General features: G+C 37.5%; 2 protein-coding genes across 2 annotated transcripts; one reads left to right on the forward strand and one right to left on the reverse strand.

The window, feature by feature from the left end:
* Window positions 1-478: 478 nt before the first annotated feature.
* On the reverse strand, window positions 479-17,491 carry susd2 (sushi domain containing 2). The gene is made up of 14 exons (XM_055040020.1): window positions 17,351-17,491; window positions 17,059-17,203; window positions 16,511-16,659; window positions 15,841-16,186; window positions 14,511-14,712; window positions 14,015-14,100; window positions 13,667-13,935; window positions 13,442-13,585; window positions 12,930-13,082; window positions 12,042-12,290; window positions 11,031-11,309; window positions 10,553-10,729; window positions 4,477-4,573; window positions 479-1,246 (listed from the first exon to the last, which is right to left on the reverse strand). The coding sequence occupies exons 1-14, from the start codon at window positions 17,451-17,453 to the stop codon at window positions 1,198-1,200; spliced, it is 2,448 nt and encodes an 815-aa protein (XP_054895995.1). The 5' UTR covers window positions 17,454-17,491; the 3' UTR covers window positions 479-1,197.
* Window positions 17,492-18,536: 1,045 nt separating this feature from the next.
* si:dkey-174n20.1 (uncharacterized protein LOC796174 homolog) lies at window positions 18,537-20,943 on the forward strand. The gene is made up of 4 exons (XM_055039027.1): window positions 18,537-18,946; window positions 19,118-19,360; window positions 19,463-19,765; window positions 20,515-20,943. Exons 1-4 carry the CDS (start codon window positions 18,826-18,828, stop codon window positions 20,772-20,774), a joined length of 927 nt encoding a protein of 308 aa, XP_054895002.1. The 5' UTR covers window positions 18,537-18,825; the 3' UTR covers window positions 20,775-20,943.
* Window positions 20,944-21,747: the final 804 nt, after the last annotated feature.

Consider the following 21,747-nt stretch of genomic DNA (forward strand, 5'->3'; position numbering starts at 1 on the left):
GACATTCTTTTTAAAGTTTCTTCTTTATTTTCTTGTTTGCAATGGAAAAACATCAACAAGCAGAAAAGGTGTCGCCTTCAAGTTTCATTGTCATCTTTAAGGTTAACAACAGGTAGTTGGCTCACGAAAGAGAAACAGAGCTCACATGTTGCAAAAAAAAAAAAACTTCAAAATGCAGCAGGCCAGGTTATTTCAATTAGTTTTTGACTTGAACTCTAAGCTGGACCCCCACCTATCACTGCCAGGGCTCAGCCACAAGGGACCCTGTCACTGTTTCCTTTGACTGCACTTTGAGTATCTTGTTTTGTTCAAAGTAGGAGATGGGACGGAGAGGTAAAGTGATATGACTGTCTTCCTGACGGGGCGTGCTGCTGTACCCGACCGTGCGTGCCTGCAGGCTTGTAGAGGGATGATTCCTTTATCCCTCCATGAGCTCTAAACAGTAGTGTGCACCCACACACAGTGTACATACCACATGTCAAACACAGTATTATTTATTGCCTTGCTGTTTTCAAGTGTTTAAAGAAACTTTCGCTCCATCATTATTTTCATGCAAATATGAAACAGAACAAAGATTCACAAACAAAGTGTCGATACGGTGTAATAGGCTGACCTTTATGTAACACTGGGAGAGATTTTATTTTTCTCCCTCCCTCAGTCACTCAGCAAAACTCTTCGTTTGACTGAAGCATTTGAGGCCACACAAACCCTGCGTACGAGTTCAAAGTTGTTCAACCGAAAAATGATCGGGTTCGCTTCACAGTTGACATGAGCAAGAACACATCTGGTCCCATTTTAAACCAGCAGGGAGAAAGGAGTGTTGATGGTGAAGATGATATCGCCGTGTAGTATTTATACAACTTTCTTTCTTGACAAAATCAACCGTTTGGCTATGCAAATCTGTGATATGAAAACTTTTTTCTTTTGTTGTTTTTCTCCTCACTTTGGTTGCCACAGTTGTCACTCCACGCACCATTTGCCTCAACCTGGAGTTTCTCCAGACTAAACATGGGAGAAAACATCAGGCCAAGCACCATGCCTGAAAGTTTATGCCTCAGGCTTTTCTGATAACATCAATGGGTCAAAAGAACAAAAAAACAGCAACATCCAAATGGGCAAATGAGTTTCATGTTAGTTCCAACTGCTGAGTTCAAAACAGAACGATCCGCCATAATCCAAGAGGACTTTGAAGGTTAATCAAGTCTGCGCTTGGGTCACCATCTCAAGAAGTTCCTGCTTTCTCTCTCTGAATATGCAAACAGAAACATGACAGAATTAGACATCTTACAAACAAGTTAAATCTAGAGCCACAGCTTAAGACTGTTCACACTGATAGGCTGTTGCAGCTTTGTTATATTTTTTTCCTCTTGTGTTTTTCAGTTGACTTGTATAAGATATGTCATATTCAGAATGAAAAGATTCAAAAGGTGGATGCACTTTTGAAAAACTCTTGAACTTGTAATGATTGGTGCAGTTTGACTAAATCTACACATTTGAATTTTTACAAAAAGACCTGCTGGAGTGTTAGCTTCCCTTTAAAAGGGCAATATTATTTAAAATCTGCTTTTTTACCTTTAAATCCTATTAAAATGTTATTCCCTCATCAAAAACAAGCCTGAAGTGTTGCTTTGGTTTTTTTCATGCATTTTTTCATTCAGCTGTGTAAAACGCTACCTATTTGGAGCTTATGCCACACAGAGCAGCCTCCCCCATGACTCTCCCACTCAGACCCTTTAAACTAGCGAGAAACAATTAGCAAACATCTCATTATACAAGATACTTCTCAGTGCATCCCTGGTAAAAACATTGTTAAAGGGTTAATAGAGGAACAATGTTGCGATGACTTCCTGAAGAAAGTGACAGAGGCCCAATTTTAAGATATTAAATTATGAAGTCCAATTTTTTAAAAATATAGTATTTTTATAACATCGGAAGACAATACAGTTACTTAATCGTTCCATAAAATGACACTATGTGGCTGGAAAACACATAATTCTGCCTATTTTACACATTTTTTGTGAAAAAACCGAGGAAGAATCTAAAAAAAACTTGTCAGCTCTTCCCGACGCTTTTTGCCATCATTTTCTTTGGAGCCACACTGGAGATATTGAAATTTTAAGAAAACATTTCTATGCTTGGAGATCAAAAACAATTAATCTAATGCATGATGAAAGTCTGGCAGACAGCTCCCAGAGCTCCATGTAAATACGTGGATTAAATGGGAGGGAGACAGACTCACTCCAAATCTGCTGCTGCCCTCACTCTTTCGATTCATTCTGAACCCTTTTCCACAAACACACAAAGCCCCCTCCATCAACCTTTTGATGTGTCATTAAGCTAAATAGGAGGAGACATGATGGAAGAGTCACACACACACAAAAAACCCACAGTATCACTTCATGGTGCAGTGACTTTTATCCTCCTGTGGTGAGCTGCCACTCCGCCTGTTAAAACCTGCTAAGTAACCCTAGACGAGGAAAGTACCCCTGGAAGCCTGAGACACAAGGAGCACGTGGACAGGAGGCCTTCACTGTCTACCTGTTTGGCACACACACACACACACACATACACACACACACACCCACACACCCACACACACACACACACACACACACACACATAGTTGTGAAGTATCAGTGCAGCTTTCCTCCAGACACGCAACCCAGACAAGATCTGAAATACAGTAAGACCCCCTGCTACTTACATCCTGCTCTGCTTCTGTTGTTGCAGAGAAGTCAATCTGTCTGCACTTGTTTGAAGAGCTCATGCATGTCAGCTAACCGCTCACTCAGAGAGCATATCAGATGTCTCTGGTCACATTTTGACAACTGTAGGTGTAGCGTTTTCTGGCCAAGAGTGTGTTGGGACTCTGATGCAAGCCTGAGCATCTCCAAGGTTTCAGACACTTCTCTCCGTACACCTGGCCTCCTGTGATCCAGGCATCAAGAAGGGGGCAGGTGGGTTTGCTTTTCGCCCCCATGACCCCAAAAACAAAGCAGTTTCAATTGAGCGCCCACTTCAAGAGCTGCTGACAGTGTGAGGAGGCCTCCTGACTTTGAACATGCGTCGTTTTTTTTTTTTCTTCTCTCCTGCTGGAGTTATAAAGAGGGAAAGCCCAAATGAAGTCAGTGAGCCCATAAAACAAGCCTTTAATTTGTTTGTATCTGCCCAGGAGCTACCAGTACTGTTGGCCTCTTGCTCCTCTGGACTGCAGTCATGAATACAATCCCACAGGCTATCTGGTTTGATCAGATCAGAAAGGAAATTTACGAGCAACATTTAAGAAGGCCCAATTTGTTGGATATGAAATGAGCAGGTGGGGCTCATCATTGTCTTTGTACGTCTCTGCTTGCACAGCAAAAAGGTGTGCTGGAGCGGAATGGGAGGGTAGGAAGACGTCTCGCTATGTACCAGTTTTCATAAGATAACAAGCCGCTCTCACTTTGAACGTATACAGCCGAATGAAAGATATATGGCAGTCTATAGCTGAAACACGCCATCCTTAGGGACTGTACAGCTCGTTAAAGTTGTGAAACTATGCAGTGATGGTTCATATATAGAGAGAGACACAAATAATTAAAAGTCACCTGAAAGTGGATTTTTTTTGTGGGGGTTTTTTTGTTTGTTTTTTTTTAATCTAACCAAACCAAGAATGACAATAAGCCAACATGAACTCAATGCAGTGGCTTTTGCTAATTTTGCAGGGCTAAGATTGAGATCATAATGATTAATTTCAGAACTAATTGCGTCTGGTTTTGATGTTTCTTTTTGTTCTATTAGATATTGCCAGATTTTTTTGTTTATCATTGTTTTGGGGTTGCTATATTTGTGCTACTTTCTTTATCTTTGTGATTAGTTTGTTGGATTCCACTTTTCCAGTGTTGTGTCCCAAAACCCTGAGGGTTATAAAACCTTTGTGTTCTCTTTAGTTAGCCGTGGTTTTCACTCTGGAGCTACTCCTTAGATGCCAAGAATTTTTCCTATTGTTAAATCATGGACTCTAACCTTAAAATGAGGGCAGCAAAACCCAGAGTTGCTTTTTTTGTCTCATTAATTATCCATCTCAGATGGATATAACTAGTAAAAATTCATTTGTATCCCTTTCTGTGGTTTTTGTTTTAATAGCAAAAGCAGAAATTTTATTTCCTTTGTTAGAGATTATTGTTGTCTTGAATTGTTGAACGTTTGCTCATCTGAAAAGTATCAAAAAGTGAAAGAACGTCTTTTTGCAGCAGTGTTCTTAAGTAAAACTTTAAAATAAACCATAAAACAAACCTAAGTCTCTAATCAAAGTTTAGATTTTAGTGGCCTTTCTTGTGCAGTGATTAGACAAAAAAAGTCAAGAATCCCAAACCCAAAGTTGCATATTGACTTGTGCATATTACTGAGTAACATTTATATATATTGTTTGTAATGCTACATTTTAGAGCAAGATTATTGTCTATTTATTTTAGGAAAAAATGGTTTAAAACTTACCTGGTTTGCTTTCTGTTGTGTAATTTTATTGCTATTACCATGGTGACCAGTGCTGAGAAGGATCCAAAAGCCCCAAGAAAGAATCCCAGTTTATCATCTGCAAAAAGAAAACGTTGATATTAGTAACTGTTGTTCATCCTGCATGACTGAAAAACAAATAAATTGAATTTTTAAAAAACTTAAAAGGTCACCAGGAAAGCACCTACTGGAGATTTACAGGAAACGGGATGCTGAGTAATGGCTGCAGAGTAAAATCCCTCATGTAAATTAATTAGTAAGTCTAACAGAGGTTAATCATTCTGTGATGAGAGAAGGATTGCAAGTGCTGCCAAGTCAACAACAGCCCAGCAATAGTTTGATTATTGCATGTTGTCTTGTCGTTCCCATTTTGCAGCTAAGTGATCAGGAAATGAACAATAATCTCATCTACTTTGCCACTTGCCATTTTTAAAATGTGTATTTCTATATTTTTTTATTTATTTGTAAAATTATTGTAGTATGTAATATTTGTTGCATCAAAAATTTTGCTGAAAGCAATTGCTTCTTTAAGATGGATTTCTTTTTCTAATTTTAAACCATACCAACTGCAAGGTTGATTTCTTGAAACTGTTCTATGTGAGATTATGCTGCTGAAATAAAAAAACTTGAACTTAATTTTATGTGTTAAAAGGCAATAGTTGTGAAAGCCAGTATGGTGTATTTATCTTTCCTTGATAAACCTTCCCTTTTCAAGAATGCAGGACTAAACGAAGCTATTATTGTTACACTGTGAACTTTAATGCTGACTGAGTGATTACTCAATGCACCGCAGGAATTAAGCTAATAATTACACCAAACAGTCTTTCTGTCAGACACCGCCCTCTCTGCCCAGACCAGTTAGCTAGCTAAGATTACAAATGTTTTTTTCTTTTGCACTCAGAAAAGTTGCCAAGAAGCAAGTCGGATCGCACTTTACTTCCAAGTAACCGTATGTACTGCCTGAAACTGTTTGAACCAGAGTTTGCCCATTTTCCCACATCACAAACAAATCCAGCAAGTAGACTTTAATAAAACATAACACACAGTGCTCAGTATTAAAAATGGTACATTTTAGCAAAGAATCGTGGCTAAATACTATGTCCTGATGTTAATAAAATAAAATAACCAGTCATCACTGATTTTCATCATTATTGTGACTTATAGATAGTGCATATGAATTACTGACCCATTCAGGACATAGATTAGAATATGATTGCTAATAACATTTATTACTAGATCTGCTCCTTTTTGTTTTCATTTAAAGAGTGTGAAAATTGATTTACATCACAATAAAAATTCAGTTGGGAATATGAAAAACAACAATCAGATATCAATAAATATAGCAATTTTGACCAATCTGGTGATTCCTGAAGATTTTGGTACAAATCTTACAAGATCCACCAGATATTCATGGACTTTCTGCATGTGGAGAACTGACACCATCTCAACATCCGGCTTTCTCCACCTGGCTACGCTCAAAGTTACCCCATTATTCCCCTGATACATCTCTGATCACATTATGCAGGTTAAAACTGAAATATCTACGTTTCAGTCTCATATCATGGTGTCAGGAACACAAACAGCATTCAGAAAATCTACATATGGAATTAAATCATACTCAGGTATTCATATTGTTGTCGATAGGTGCAATAGATCAAACATTTGCAATTGATTCCCAACTTTTGCTTGTACATGTTATGGTACTAAACTCTGGAAACATTCCTGTCTGGGGCCTGACTTTCTGACTGCAGACAAGGTTGATCTTGTCCATGGACAATCCTCAGCTGTACCACAACAATTTATTCTCTGGAAGATCCAAAAACATCTGGGGCCTCATGCATAAAGTGTGCGTGCGGCGCCATATTTTACGCACAAGTATATGCATAATTTATAATCTATAAAAATGAACTTTGCGTCAAAGTTTGCAGAAATAGACGCACACTTTTTTGCTGGCGTGAAAATGTGCGGCAGCCACGCAAACTTTTTCTGTGGACAATAAACTATGAATCGTCAAAACTCACCTAAATTCACTGACATCTGATTACGTTCAATGTGATTTAGACCAAGAAGTTTCAAACCCGATGTTTTTTCACAATTCTAATATTTTATTGATGAAACTGAACCGCATTTTTCCTCAGACAATAACATAACACTCACACAAAATAAAGAAATAGAAAATGAAAGGATGTGAAAACCTTTATGTAATGATGGGTGGCAACAGGGCGAACCAGCAGCTACGCTCAATTTCCCAGAAATTGGGATTTATAAAGGAAAGGTGCGCCGCCGTGTGTGTGCGCACAGCTTTATGCATCCGAATTTTCTGTGTGCCGCACTTTTCTAAATTTTTGCCTACGCCAAGTTTTAGAGTGAAAACTTCGCACTCTTTTATGCATGAGGCCCCTGCTCATTAGCTTCACCAGTATCTGCACAGTTATTGCTACTAATCTTATTGCTCGTGGTCTGAGATAGCACAAACAGGAATATACTTAATAGGAGAATGAACAAAAGAAAACAATGTGCATGAGACATGATTCCAAACTGTCGATATGAAACTGCAAGTAATGATAATGATAATTTCCAGCGTTTATCTTCCAGGAAATTTGAAAGACTTGCATATTTGTGCTCCTCCCAGGCTCCCCAGGAGATGAGAAGTAAAGCTGATTTTACAGTAACAGTGCATCTGTACTAAGAGCTACACCCGAGGTGGATCTCACCCTGCATGACTTATTTTCATTAATGCAACTATCCTTGGAATTTGAAACAGGTTAAGTGGAGACATCAGTCAAACAACGCTCTTCATAAAGCGCTTAAACAAACTCAACTCCAACTGGAAAAAAGAGAACAACACAAAGTCAACAAAAACAAGGCTCTGCACCTGCACCTGGCCTCACTCATTTAGACGGGGTTCATTCTCAGACATGTCACAGACGCATCAATAAAACTCTAACCTGCAGCAGGAGCCGTGGAAAATCAAGAAAATTAATAAACAAAAACAAAAGTTTAATTAATTTTCTGAAGCAGAGACTTTCATTTTACCGACACGCAAAATTACTCAAGTAACATGACAGGTTTTAGAGTCACTTGATGTCCTTGGTTGGTATTTCAAACAAAGCTTCTTTACATAAAAGTTCAGTGATTCATCACTGGAAGCACTTATTAAAAATACACAGAGGGTTTGTTTTGAACCATTTGTACCCGACTGGCAGACCATTTTATTTCTATATATGTATATATATATATATATATATATATATATATATATATATATATATATATATGCAGCTGAAACTAGAAGTTTACACTTAAACAATTTGAAAATGAACATAGATAGTTGAGCTAAACTTCAAAAGAAAATGTAAGGTAGTTCTGCATTGACATAAAGACACAAACCAAGCTGTTTAAGTTTTAGTCAAATACAATTTTTATAAATATATATAAATGTGCTTCCACCTTCATTGTCCCATCACATGACAGCTACATAAAAAATTTTGAAATGTGTGCCTCTAATCCAAAAAAGGTTAAAACATTACTTTTTCTTCTTTTTCAGTAAAACTTCAGAATCCATTAATACTTTTGCAAGAGCCTTTTTGCCCACTTTTAAGGATTTTGCTGCAAAAATCAAAACTCATACATTGTGCCCAGTTGTCTGTTTTCCTTCCAATTCAACTATAGTGAAAACAGATCGACAAAAAGGAGTATAAACTTTAATGGATATTGTCACAGTTTTCTGAGTTGATGTGTGGCAATACCGACTTAAATGCAAACAGGATTCCATTGGAGAGTTTCTCTTCGAAATGCTGTAAAAACCGAAGTAAAGGTTTCATTCATAATTTCAGATTAACTTTCTGGATGGGCGAAGATTTATTGAGAACACTGATTACAGTGATCACTGATAACAGGAGTGAACAAATGCATATAATCAATAAGCTGCAATGACAAGGTTGAAAATGCTGTGCAATTATATAGGCTAATTGATATGCTGACTGGAGCATGATGTCATAATCTACGTAGTTTTTAAACTTCATTTCATTGAAACATTATAAGAGAAAAGAAACCCTAAGTTCAAGTAGAGGCTGTGAATTTAGTTCACAATGTTGACTATAAAAGTGAATTAATTTAACTTCTCCAAACCAAGCCGTCTTCTGGGAATTGTGAATTTCCACAACCCTTTTTGGACTCACTGTCAACTCTTCTGACAGGCAGCAGCGGCTCATTAAAGTGACTGAGAAGGAGTCAAACTGGAAGTGGTGGTATTTATTGTTCAATGGCACGTCCTTTTCAACTTAATTACGACTTCTTTTGAGCCTACACATCGTGCCGCAGTGATTCATATGAGGGAAGGAGAAGGAGGGCTGCTGCTGCTCAGTCTGTATTTAGCGTTGTTTACTTGGCTGGAGGTCACATCTGCACGGTGGAGGAAAAGGAAACAGCTCCCGCAACACCTGCCACTGAGCTCCTCAGGCCATGTTGACAGTCGTTTGCTCCGATTTGTGTAATGAGAGCCATAGAGCGAGAGCAATCATCGTCACATACTGTAGCTAAAAACGTCTGCCATTGTCTGTTAATGGGAGTAAACTCAATTATCCCTGGAGAATTTTTTAAATCACGCAACTCCCTTGGCATAGATGCATGCAGTTAAACCAAGATGAATATTTATTGGTGAAGAGCTTCATGAACGTAGTAATTAGATGAATGAGTCCAACTCAGATGGGAATCAAATGTAATTAATTTCAAGTTTTCAGAGTTTTATCCAACATAAAATACAAAAAATATAACTTGGAATAAAAACAGACACAAATAAAAAACAAACGAATCTGAGAAATACTGTCATCTGCTGGCCAGATTGAAAAACTGCACCAGCGCTCCGAGAGTTTGAGGACTGAAAAACCAGTTCAGGAACCCAGATGTTTCCAATTCACCAACACAGAGGCAATCCAAGCTCCAAAGCATGTCGTTTAGTTCAGGGGTTTCCAAAGTGTGGCTCGGGGGCAATTTGAGGCCCTGGAACAATTTCATGTGGCCCCGACTGCAGTTCAAGAAGAAGAAGGGTGGGTAATTTTGTCTTTTTTTTAAGGTAGAGTATTCCAATAACAAATTTAATACTTTAATGGAAAATATTAGGCACAATGTATTTTCTTTTAATTTTATTGTCATAGTAAGAACAGCTATAAACATCCACTGACTTTTTACTCAAAAAACAAACAAAAATCACCAGAGCATTAAAAGGTTTTCTGAATGAAGTTGTCTGTCTTTTTGCTGGGAATAGATCAAAACATTTTATTGAACAAAAAAAAAAGACTGACAAAAAGATGACAAACATTTTTCCCACTTTGCTTTATTAAAAAAACATTGCATGCGAAATTTATTGCGTAGCAGATAAAAAAGTTTGGCCACTGCTGGCTTATTTGCCAGGTGTGGTGTGGTCATGTTGATGTGTGTCTGTCTCTAATTGGTTCAAAATGCTGCAGCACAACTTCAGACAAGAAACCTCTACTCATTGTAAAAGGAGAGACTGTTGTAAAAGTTTAGTCTTGATGAGACGGAGGTCTTTCAGAGTCTGGCAAAAATAACAAAAATCTTCAGTTTAGCCATAAACCCTCAGTTGGAAAAGTTAGTTTTGGAAAATATGTTCAGTTTTAGTTTTAGTTTTTCAAATCAAGATGCGTTTTCAAATGATAAAGTCTCAGCTTTTGCTAAAGACATTTTGAAAGCGTCCAGAGGCTCAAGAGTAAACAAGGTTATTTTTGTTTGAGATAATTCAACGCTATCCAAGGCTAAGGACATTCCTATTAAGATTTTAAAAAATTCACAATTGTCCACACAGCAGTGAAATGACATTGCATGCTTAACTATGGAAGATAATTAAGAGAAGAAAAGTTGACCAAGAATGGAGCCCTGTGGAACTCCACAGGGAAAAACTGAGATAATAAATGAGTGCATCAGTAAAGCTGTAGTATTTAAATTTAGTTTAAAAATGATCTGACTTCTAATGTGGTTCTTGACTACAGCCACTGTATTAAAAAGTTGGTCTCAAATCAGGGTTTTTACCCAAATTTACCTGAAATACAGTAGGGCTGCTCCCCTGTCCATGTCCCCTCCTCCAGACAGGTGCGCTCTGTTGACCTGTACAGTATGTAGCCATCATTGCAGGTGAAGCCCAGGGTTTTCCCCTGCAGGTAATTTGTTCCATTCTTCTTCCCATTCGTGGGTGTGGGAAGCCAGCCACATGATACCACTAAGGAGCAACAATATGTCAAGAAGTCATCAGCCAGTGACAAGAAGTGAATATTTGAAGAACTGATTCTTCTTTTCTATAGTGACAATGACTGTGTTCACCTCACAAAAGCGAGCAACGTCATTTCAAAAATTGCTATTTATCTTTTACCAACAAGGAAAAGAAAAACATTATTACTGACAAGCAATATTTGACCAATTGAGTAAGAAATAAAATAAAAACAACTGTTTTTCTCTTGCTTTTGCCCATGAGCTGAAGGAAATTAAAGATAGACAGACAATGATCTTGTGACATGTGGTACCTGGCTTCAGGGCTTCCATTAAGGCCTGATGATGTTGATGGGCCCTGAGTGTGGCGTTTCCCACCGCCAGGCTCCGAGAGATAAGGGTATCATGTATACAGAACTGCGCCCCTTCTCCCAAACACATCGACAACATGTCTCCTGCCAAGGGGTCATCAGGTTTCAGAGGCAGAGAAAAGGACGGAACAAAAGCAGGGTCGTGGCTTAATGGAAAAAAGTATGAATCCAAAAGGTAGTGGGAGTCATAGGTGAAAAGGGAAGACATGTTTGATATGTTCCCTGGAGGAAAAAATGAACAATATCAGTGAGGTTGTTTGGGAGTTTTGGTTACTGAAACAAATTATGGGTTTTAGACTATAACCAACTCCTGAGGAAAAACATGAACGTACAACTTCACAGTTAAAGTATTGGGAGTAAGTAGGGTGAACTGAATCACTGTTTATCTTAAATGACACCATGCCTTTGCAGCATAAACAAATAATAGTAATTAGTTAGGAAAATAGAATTACTGTGGTTGATTATTATGTTGGGTCGAGGTTAAGCAAAGGCAATGTAACTGAAACCGGTCATAATCTGAAAAGATTAGCAACATTTGCTTGAGTCTTTCATTGATCGCTTTGGTAAAGATGTGTAAAAGTCCTGAAAATAAATTAATGCTTCATTGTAGAATAACTGAAAAGTAAAAAGGAGGATTTTGTTTTTCTCCTTTCTTCATGAAATCTTGCTTTAGAGTTTTAAATGTCTTAATGTCCCGTAGATAAAGGCAAGTTTACCTATTTTTCTGACTTAAGCTGACTTATGCTGTAACCAAATGACATGTTTTGGTTACCTCATCCATAACAGACACTTTTGGATCCTGTTCTCCTGTCACAATACCCAATGTAATTCAACATTAAACTCATTTAACAAAACAGCTCCATTATTTGAAATTCCTATTTTTTAGTTTCCATGTGACTTTACAGAGATGAATATTTGTGTTCAGTCTGATTACTGAGTTCACCTAACACTCACATCCAGCTCCGAAGGTAAAGATTTCCTCCAGCGTGGCGTTGGATGATATGACCTCTCCAGGCCGGGTCATTAAGTCATCGGATGGATCTGAGTTCATCCAACCAAGGAGACCCAGGGTGAGGTTGGAAAACTCCACAGGAAGCAGGACGGTTGCCATCATGGTGGCTTCATGCAGACGGAGCTCCACAGCAGCACCAGAGGAAAAGATTACCGTCACATTCTGAGGACTGGGGACAAATACAAAAACACCTGAAACAAAATAAGACTTTGATTAAAATCTGGATACATAATTACTGAATTAGTATCTTAAATATACAAACTAAACACCTGTAATGACTTAAATTTACAGCATGTTTGCTCATGAACAGCATAGATCAACAGTATTGATCAGGCTACAGTAAGAAAGATTTGCAGACACATTTACATTCTTGTCAGACTTCAAAATCCATCACTGACAGCTGAATTTGAAGCAGAAATTGCTTCACACACAAATATATTTAAGTAATATTTATCAAGCACAAGACTGAAAACAGAAGACAATTTGACATTACAGGTTCTATTTTTATATAATTTAGAAAACATATCTTTATGAGGTTTCTAAATTTAGGCCAACTTTATAACAACAGAGCAGGTAAATATTCAGGCTGCAGCGCCACACTTGAACAAACCAGAGTGAAATATTGCCATCTGCTGGCAAGAAATAGGATCTACATCTCTCGGAGAGTTCATGGTCGGGGTAAGAAAATCAAAAACAAAAATCCAATTAATCTTTGCCACTTATCAAAATTGTAAGTCTTATTCCTAAAGCACAAGGCTTTATGCTTTAGAAAGTAGATGCTATCAGTGCAATATCTTCCTAGAGGTCAAAATACATTTTAAGCAGCCCACCTTGCAGATCCATCCACCTTTGCTCAGTAAAAGACAGAATCTTCTGGTTCCTCAGCACTTGAAGATGGTCGCCAGCAGTTCGTACCTCGATGACATCAGAGGAGTTCTCCTTCATGGCCACTGATGACAGCTGGGTAGCTTTGACTAAAGTCCCTTATTGGTAAACACAGACATCCTTTTTGATCTTGAATTAAACCATAATTTACTGATGCTTGGATCTAGGCAATTTTAAATAATAAAGGGAATAATATTAAGTAATTCTGATCATCTACAATCAATTAATGTCACTTCACCTTCTTTTCTCAGAAAGAGTCCCATGAAGTTTCTGTTAAGCAGGGTGCTAACAGAAGTAGACACAAGTCATAGAGAAATATTCTGGAAACCAATAATCTACCTCCAGGATTAACAGTATAATTCACATCCAGAGAAAGCTAAAGTTTATAAAGGTATAGTGAAACTACTGGGATGAAATAGAGGTACAAACAGAGGTTTTGCATTAAACGTAGACTTACCGTTCTTAAGTTTCAGCTGTTCTGTTCTGGCCTGAACACTCAGGTTTTTGTCTGTTGACAGCAACAGGTAATATTCTCCTCTGCCGCAGAAGGTGTAGCCGAGGCCATCGAACGTTATAAAATGTAGATTTCCGAAAACAACACCTGCAAGATAACAAGGAGTCAACACTGATAAACTTATAGAGACAATGTGGCACAAATATAATTATATACTGAAGGTTCAACCTGCTCTGGGTGGCTGGTATCTGCGACATCCACTGGAAGGCCGATGGTTCAGGTAGACATGGCAGAGGTCGCTCCACAGGCAGCAGTAGCAGAAGCTGGTCACGTCGTAAAGCCAGTGGGAGAACCCAGGAACCCGAGGGGGCTCCCTGTACGGCGGTGAGCCCCAGTCGTGAGCCCGGTCCGGGGTGCTGCCGCCAACCGAGTCCCCGGTCAGGACCAGGCCACCTGTGGAGTCATAGCAACACTGCTGCCCTGACCCATGACTTGAACTGCAAATTTAAGAAGGAGACATCAGAGTTTCTCAGATTTAAAGGTTCTTTCTTGTTTTTTCTTTTTTGCGTTTCCTACCTGGCCTGAACGGCTCTGACACAGTGGACACTGCCAGGGTGGTACGTGCACACACTGCCCGTCTCAATGTTACAGCTGTAATCAGTCTGACATTTAAAAAAAACATTGAAATTATAAAAAATAACATGAACTTCTTCATGTTTTCAAAACAAAATGATCAAGATAAGTAAAATGTAGCTAAATGTTTTTGTGTCGCAAGTGATTAGACGAAATGATGAAATTTTATTGCTATGGAAGAGGATTAGGACTCCAGGGGGGGAAATCTGACATTTTCTGACAAAAACTGACTTTTATCTCAAAAGATTGAGGTCAAAATTCAGAAGAAAAAAGTCTCAATTTTGAGAAAAAACAAAAAATTCTGAAATTGACATCAAAATTCTTAGACTAAAAACAGAAATCATGGAAAAATTACAGACAAAATTTGAAGATTTTAGACTGAATTGTGAGAAAAAAAGTTTTCTTTTCCTCTTCCATACACTGTTGTGCATAGACTCACATGAAACCTTCCTGTGTCTGCGCGGGCCTGAGCCAGCGAACAGGGACAGTCGATGAGCTCATCCAGGAAGTCAGGCAGCTTCCTCTCCAGGTCGTCCCACTGCAGACATTTCCTCTGAGCCCAGGCTGACGAATCGTCTCTGAAGGACTGCTCCAGGTGCCAGGCCAGAACATGGCCCCCACTCCACAGGGACTGGACGTTCCTGAGAAGAAATATCAGTTCAAACTGTGATTTAAACATTTAGTTTAAAGCCAGACATTAATTGGATACATTTTTGTATTTTATCAGATGAAAAAACACATTGTATTAATGATGATGTGAGAATGTGTGACATTGTCGGCACTTAAAACTAACAAAAACACAAAAATATTAAACAATGGAACCAGTAAATGGTGGCATATTTCATAATAATCCCATAAAATATTAGATCATGTGGAGAAATATTGGTAATTGCTGTAAACATCTCCTGAATTTATGCAATGCATGTACTAATATTTACTAATTTAGTTGTGCAAGCTGTAATTCACGAAGGAAAAAAAATAAATAAAAGAGAATGCAGCTCAAACTTTAAAACAGTTTATCAAGCTTACTTTATTTACATTTGTTTAACATGACAACTTTATAAACTTAGTATGTTTAATTGGATTAATTTGAATACTTGTAACAAATGAATTCAATTTTTGTAAGTTGGAACATCTGTTTTCTTATTTCAGTGCAAAGTAAGGTTCACTAGATTTTCACTAGATGTGTTGGTTTTAAACCAACACCAGTAAATATGGTGGCACCACTGATAAACAAAAAAACCCTTTAAATAATTCATTGATATTTTATTTATTTCATAGCATACTTTCACACTGAAAAATGTAGAAGATTGAAACTTCAATTTGAGTTCATTTGTCAAAATTACTTTAATCCCAAATAATTGTTGTCAACAAACTCACAAACAAAAAAGTTACTAAAACCCCTAAAAACACTTTTATAACCAATGTGACTAAAATCTATTTCAATTTGTTCTCCTTTTATAGACGACACTTTTAGAAACTCCAAGCAATCTAAGCGTATAAACATTGTAAAATGTGTAACATTATACAAAGACCAAATTATAACATATTTAGAGCAATGCTACCAATAAACTAATTTTGTAAAAAAAACATAGTTAACATAGTATTTTCCTATTCCAGTAAATAATCAGTAATTAATTTAAATGCCTTTTCCACCTCACCCTTGTAAAAAGCATGGAGAAACACATATGTGAAATTTAACAGCATTTGCAAAGACACATACTGTCAAGTCCCGTACTGTCGAGGAGCTTGAGATGTGTTGTGGTTACCTTTCTCCCTCTGATTTAGAAGTGGCGGTAATTCGAATATTTCCCAATTCCCATGTCGAAAACTGTTCTTTGGGTAAAGGAACGAAGCTGAAGTCACCTGTGTTGGAAATATTCCTGCCGAGAGAGTACAGGTAACTAATCTCTGCCTGCAGAGAGGACGACCCGGCGGTGCTCCTGCTGACCTCTCTGTAACCCCACAGCTCTACATTGACTCTTTCTAGTTTGATTAAAGAGCTGTTCCAGGTCATCCTCAGCTGTCCGCTCATGTTCGGAGTGCCATAGTTCTGCCACAGTGTTGAATTCACCAGGGTGACTTCAAATAGGGGATCTGCTTTACTGGGATGGACTGATACAGAGAAACAGAGTGACCAGTGAATAAAAACTCAAAAAAGAAAACATACTAATATTGTTGGATCAGAGTACAGCTTATTTTCATCTACAGCATTAATAATATGTAAGAAAGGATTCATAAAACTGTGCAAAGTGTTGCAAAATATACTGAACTCGGCAAGGAACATTGAAACAAAAATTTAAGTACATTTCTGCAAGATTCTATAAAAGTTTCATGAGATTTAAAGTACTTGAAAAACATTCTGATTCTTAAGACCACAATCTAAAAGAGAGCTACAAGCAAATCAACAAGAAAATCATCCTAGGTTTTTTGTTGTACCTGACAGATATTCCCCAGATCTGTTGAAATTTGTACCATCTGTCGAAACGTCAAACGATATCCAGCCCGTCTCATACAACAGGGGAGATATGCAGTACGGATGACCTTCTTCATCAATAATCCCCTGTTGTTCAATTTCACCTTCGAACCTGCAACAACGACAGACAAACTTGGATTTATTTGACCTTTTGACTGGTGTTGCAACACTTTTTGTTCCATCTCAGTTTGCCGTCTATAAACAGAAAACACTTCAAAATATGCAGCTTTTGCATGAGAGTCAATCACTTAAACGAACAAGATGTCAGTAAATTAAGTTTAAAAGTTAAATATACAGCATGCAAAATACATGTTTTTTTACACTTAAGAAATAAATGTTTTAAAATTATTTAAATATTCTCCAGGAATCTCCTTCATTTATTCAAATTGCCTGGAATGTTCTCCTTTAATTTAAGGCTTTTTTTTTTTTACAGGATTCTTTAACTGATACATGTAACAGAATACTTATCAAATAATAATAATTGTGACTTTAAGTGTTTATGGTCTCAAACCTGCAGAGAAGTCGGCCATCAGGAGGAAGAGTCAAACCGAGGATCCTAAGCGCTCTTCCTCCCAGCATGGAGCTGGAGTAAGGCGACACCTGGAAGAAGGACTGGTTGACGTCTGAACAGCAGTTTGTCAAAATACTGCTGCATGCTAGACGTGATTAAAACATGCGAAAAATCAGAAACCTTTCTGGAAAGGAAGACCGGATTTGATAAAGCATGAAATCCTGCCTCCATTTAAAATAAATCCATAATTAGAAATACTTTCTGAAAAGTTTTCACAAATAGCATAACATACCTGAAGTTTTAGATGAGAAGAAAGTCAGAATTATCCAGAAAGAAAGGAGCTCTCTCATGTGTGAGCCCATGTTTTGGTTTGGGAACACTGAGTGAACATTCATGTCTGAGTGAATCCACCCTTGACGGAGACTCCTGCAGAGATGCAGAGTGTATCAAAGGTCATGCAAAGTAACAAACAATCCAGATCACATGAGTCAAAGTTAATAGCTTAGTAATGATTTAACAGATGTTAATTTTAAGCAGCGTTTAAGCAGGATTTGCTCCCTCTTTGTGTGCCAACACGACACACATTCTTTAAATTTCCAGAGATTTACATGCCTGTGATTCCAGTCACATTCCAAACTTTAGTTCAGCTGCAAATCATTTACATTTCAATTCCAGCTTTGTGTCACTTGTGACCAATCTGGTTCTCAAACCAAGCCATTTGATTTTAAGGTAATTTTCCCCTTACTGTGTATATCAGATATAGACAAAACATTAACAACGCAAGTTCTCAAGCATAAGAAAGTCTCATGCTTTCATATTTAATTGTTTATCATAAAATTATAAAATTACAGTGATTGATTTATCAAACCTGCTTAAAGGTTTTGCTCTGAATAAGCACATTAATCAAAATTTGGTTTGAATATTGACGTTAGAGTAATACATGAATTTCTAACTGCAGGTTCACTGTAGTTTAGATGAATAGATATTTTTTACAGTCATTTTCTGACTTGTGACAATAAGCACCTCTTGTCTGAATAGCATGTCCTTTTGTCTTTCTCATTTGCACTTTATTGGTCAAATTGAGTTTTGTAGATGTTAAACGTTTAGGCTTTTTATAAACAACAAGCAAATGTCATGTCTTTGTTTATTGTTGACGTATTTAATATATTTGACTGTTTCTTGCACTCGCTCGTCAAATATTCTCATCCTGTTTTATTGTGATAGAATAATCTTAGACTTTTACTTTTCAAACAGTAGAAAGCTTTTTAATGAATTCAGTTTTTAATTGTATTGTTTAGATTGTTAGTTTGGTGTACCCTATATTGTAAAATCATTATTCACCAGAATTAATAAGATACATTCATTTTAAGGCGGCTGAAGAATATTAACATGTCTGACAAAAGCTACACTAAGTCGCATCCGTTTGGGAGCAGAAAAAAGTCGAGCCAAACGGACAGGATCTCGAAGAGGATCCGGAATTTCTATGATCGACTCGCGATACTTGAATCTTCTCGCGAGATCCTTAGCTTAAGAGCACATCATTTGATAAGCCAAAAATGGGTTGTAAAAAAACAATTGCAAACTGATTCCTTTATATTATTGCGATTAACAGAAATGCACGACCATTGTTTGTATTAAGCTTAGTTCGAATTATGCCCGGTTACGGCTAAAAGATCCGGAATGTCGGAATATTTGGTAGCGGTCATTCAGTTAGCATGCTAACAAGCTAACATTTGTAGCAGCATCACTGTCGAGCTAACTACAAAAATGTATCTTCTCTATACAGTTATTGCCTCTTTAAGTGTATTTTTACTTTTAAAATGGATGAAAAGGAGGAGATATTTCACGGAGCTGAAAAGACTTGATGGCAAAACGGTTCTCATTACAGGTAAATAAACATTACTTCTATTCATCTTCATTGTTTTTGCAGTAAACCTTGCAATTAAATCGTTGTCACTAATTTCTACTGCTGATTGAATTGTGCTAATAACAACAGGATCCCTCTTTGTTATCAATTGAAAGTTTCTAAGATAAATAACGCATGTTTTTCGTGGTGTAGGAGGTAACTCTGGTACTGGCAAGGAGACAGCTGTTGCCCTGGCAATGAGAGGCGCCCGGGTCATCATTGCTTGCAGAGGCCCTGAAAAGGCTGAGGAGGCCGTGAGAGACATCAGACTTCAGAGTCGATCTTTTAATGTCTTCCACATGGAGCTGGACCTGGCCAACCTGCGCTCCGTTAGAGACTTTTGTAAGAAGTTTCTGCAGAAGGAGAAGAATCTGCACATCCTGGTAAATAACGCAGGTAAGTTCATAATTCCTGGATATAAAACACATCAGATTAAAATAGATTCTATCACGCCCAGGTCATGTCATGTAATGCATTTCCCTACTGGGTCTTCCTCAGGCATGCCCGGTGTCCTTGACTGGACAGACGACGGCTTCAGCATGTGCTTTGGAGTCAACCACCTGGGCCACTTCCTCTTAACCAATCTGCTTCTACCGCGGCTGAAGGAGTGCGCCCCCAGCCGGGTCATAACTCTTACTTGCTCCAGTTACAAATACCAGAAGCTGGACTTCCAGGACCTCAACTACAACCTGCTGCCCTTCTTCACCTACTGCCGCAGCAAGCTGGCCAACATCTACTTCAGTCAGGAACTGGCCCGCATCACCGAGGGAAAAGGAGTCACTTCCTATGCCGTGCACCCCGGTAAGAACCTTCTCCTCAAATATAATATTGGATAGTAGGGTGCCCCTAAATAGTATCAATTTAGTTAATTAGTATCAATTTAGTTAATTTTGACAAATCTATTCCAAAACTTTGTTTTTTTGTTGGGTTTTTTCCATCCAGCCAACGTTGCCATTTATTACATACTAAAAAGGTAAACTAAGAATTAGGCCATTATAAAGAACAACCTGTGTGCATAAAATGCCAACTCCAGTCAAACTCTGATCAAATGCCCCTAATATTATCTACCCACTAAAATGTTATATTTATTTTATGCTGTCTGGTTTGGTGTAACCTTACCACTGGATGTTCACTACTTATATTTTGTATTTGTCAAATACAGGAACGTAAAAGAGAAAATACTAAATTGTTTAAAAAAATAGAATTAAAAAAATGAGTCTGTAGATTAATCAAATGAAAAAGTGATAACCCTGCCGTCTGCTTGAACTCCAGACTTTAATATCTTAAACAGGAAACATGCTTAGTTCCTCCATCAAATTTTGCAAATTAATATTTGTGTCAATGTTACACCAAAAGTTTGAGTTTAGATAAAAGCTGCTGTTATTTTTGTGCATTTTTGGTTGTGATTTTTGAATATTTAAAAAAAAAAATACGCCTTAATAGTTTCTCGTTTTGTTTGCAGGAACTTTGTTTAAAGATGGTTGTTGAATTGATTGTTTTGATCATGTTTTTAACCGTTTCATACGTTTTCTGATTCATTCTGTTTCCAGGTTTTGTCCAGAGCGGCTGGACGTGCCACTTCTCCTTCCTGTTCCGGATGTTCATGCAGGTGATCATGTGGATGTTTTCTGTGCCGTGTGAGATTGGAGCTCAGACCGTCATCTACTGCGCCGTGTCGGACGAAGCTGCCAAGCACAGCGGGGGTTACTTCGTCGACTGCCATCCTGCCACTCTGTGTCCATTTGCAAGAGACGCAGGTGTGGCGAAAAAACTGTGGGAGGCCAGTGAGAGGCTGGTGAAACTGGGATAATCAGAAAAACCACAAGACATTTACACTGAAGTTATTTATTATTATTATTATTATTGTCATTATGTGTTTATTGTAAACTTTGTGAAAATTTTTTCTGTTCAGTTGTTTACGTTTTACCAAAAAATCTGTAACATTATGTTTTTTATGCTTTAAATGAACAATAAAAGATTCAAAGATAAATGTTTGGCTGCTTTAAAATCTGTTTTATTGGTTGAATTTTCTGTGTATTTTAACAGAAGGATGGATGAAATATCCAACAGTTTTACTGCTGTAAAAATCAAATATTAGTAATTAAAACACACCAATTTTGAAAAAAGAAAAAACTCAAAACTATTAGATAAAAAGTTTGAGGTGAGGTGTTTTTTTCTCAACTGCTAACTGGAGGTTACTACTGGCAGAAAAGACAAAGAAGACAACAGGAAGTTGTAGAAGGTGTGTTTTTTAATTATTTAAATTTTTAAATGCTTTTCTTATTTAATGGAAATACCATATTTGTACATTTGTTTTTTAACATTCTAAATTGAAAGTCAAACATCATTATAAGGTTTATGATTTGGAACAAAATGTAGCTACTGGTAATTGGATTCTGATTTTAAAAAAAGACCTTGAGGTTCGATGTTGTGCATCTTTAAGATTTGTCTCTGGTAGTAAATACCTACATTAAATGTCTGGCTGCCTGTCCAGAATGCGGTCTAGTTCAAGTAAACACCTGCATTAAATGTCTGGCTGCCTGTCCAGAATGTGGTCTAGTTCAAGTTAAGATGTTTCAGCATTTCACTAACTAACAATTCAATCTGTTCTGTTAATAATCATTTAACCTGCTGAAGAAAGCAAAATGAGAAGACCTGAAATGTAAGAAATTATTACAAAAACATGGACATTTTTAGACCACATTGCTAGATATGCATTCATGTTTCATTTGATTAATGCACAAATGTCAATCATAATAATAATATTTTTGCAAAATTGCTGA

Source organism: Poeciliopsis prolifica, unplaced genomic scaffold (assembly GCF_027474105.1).
Source record: "Poeciliopsis prolifica strain line A6 unplaced genomic scaffold, Auburn_PproV2 SCAFFOLD014, whole genome shotgun sequence".
Taxonomy (NCBI): domain Eukaryota; kingdom Metazoa; phylum Chordata; class Actinopteri; order Cyprinodontiformes; family Poeciliidae; genus Poeciliopsis; species Poeciliopsis prolifica.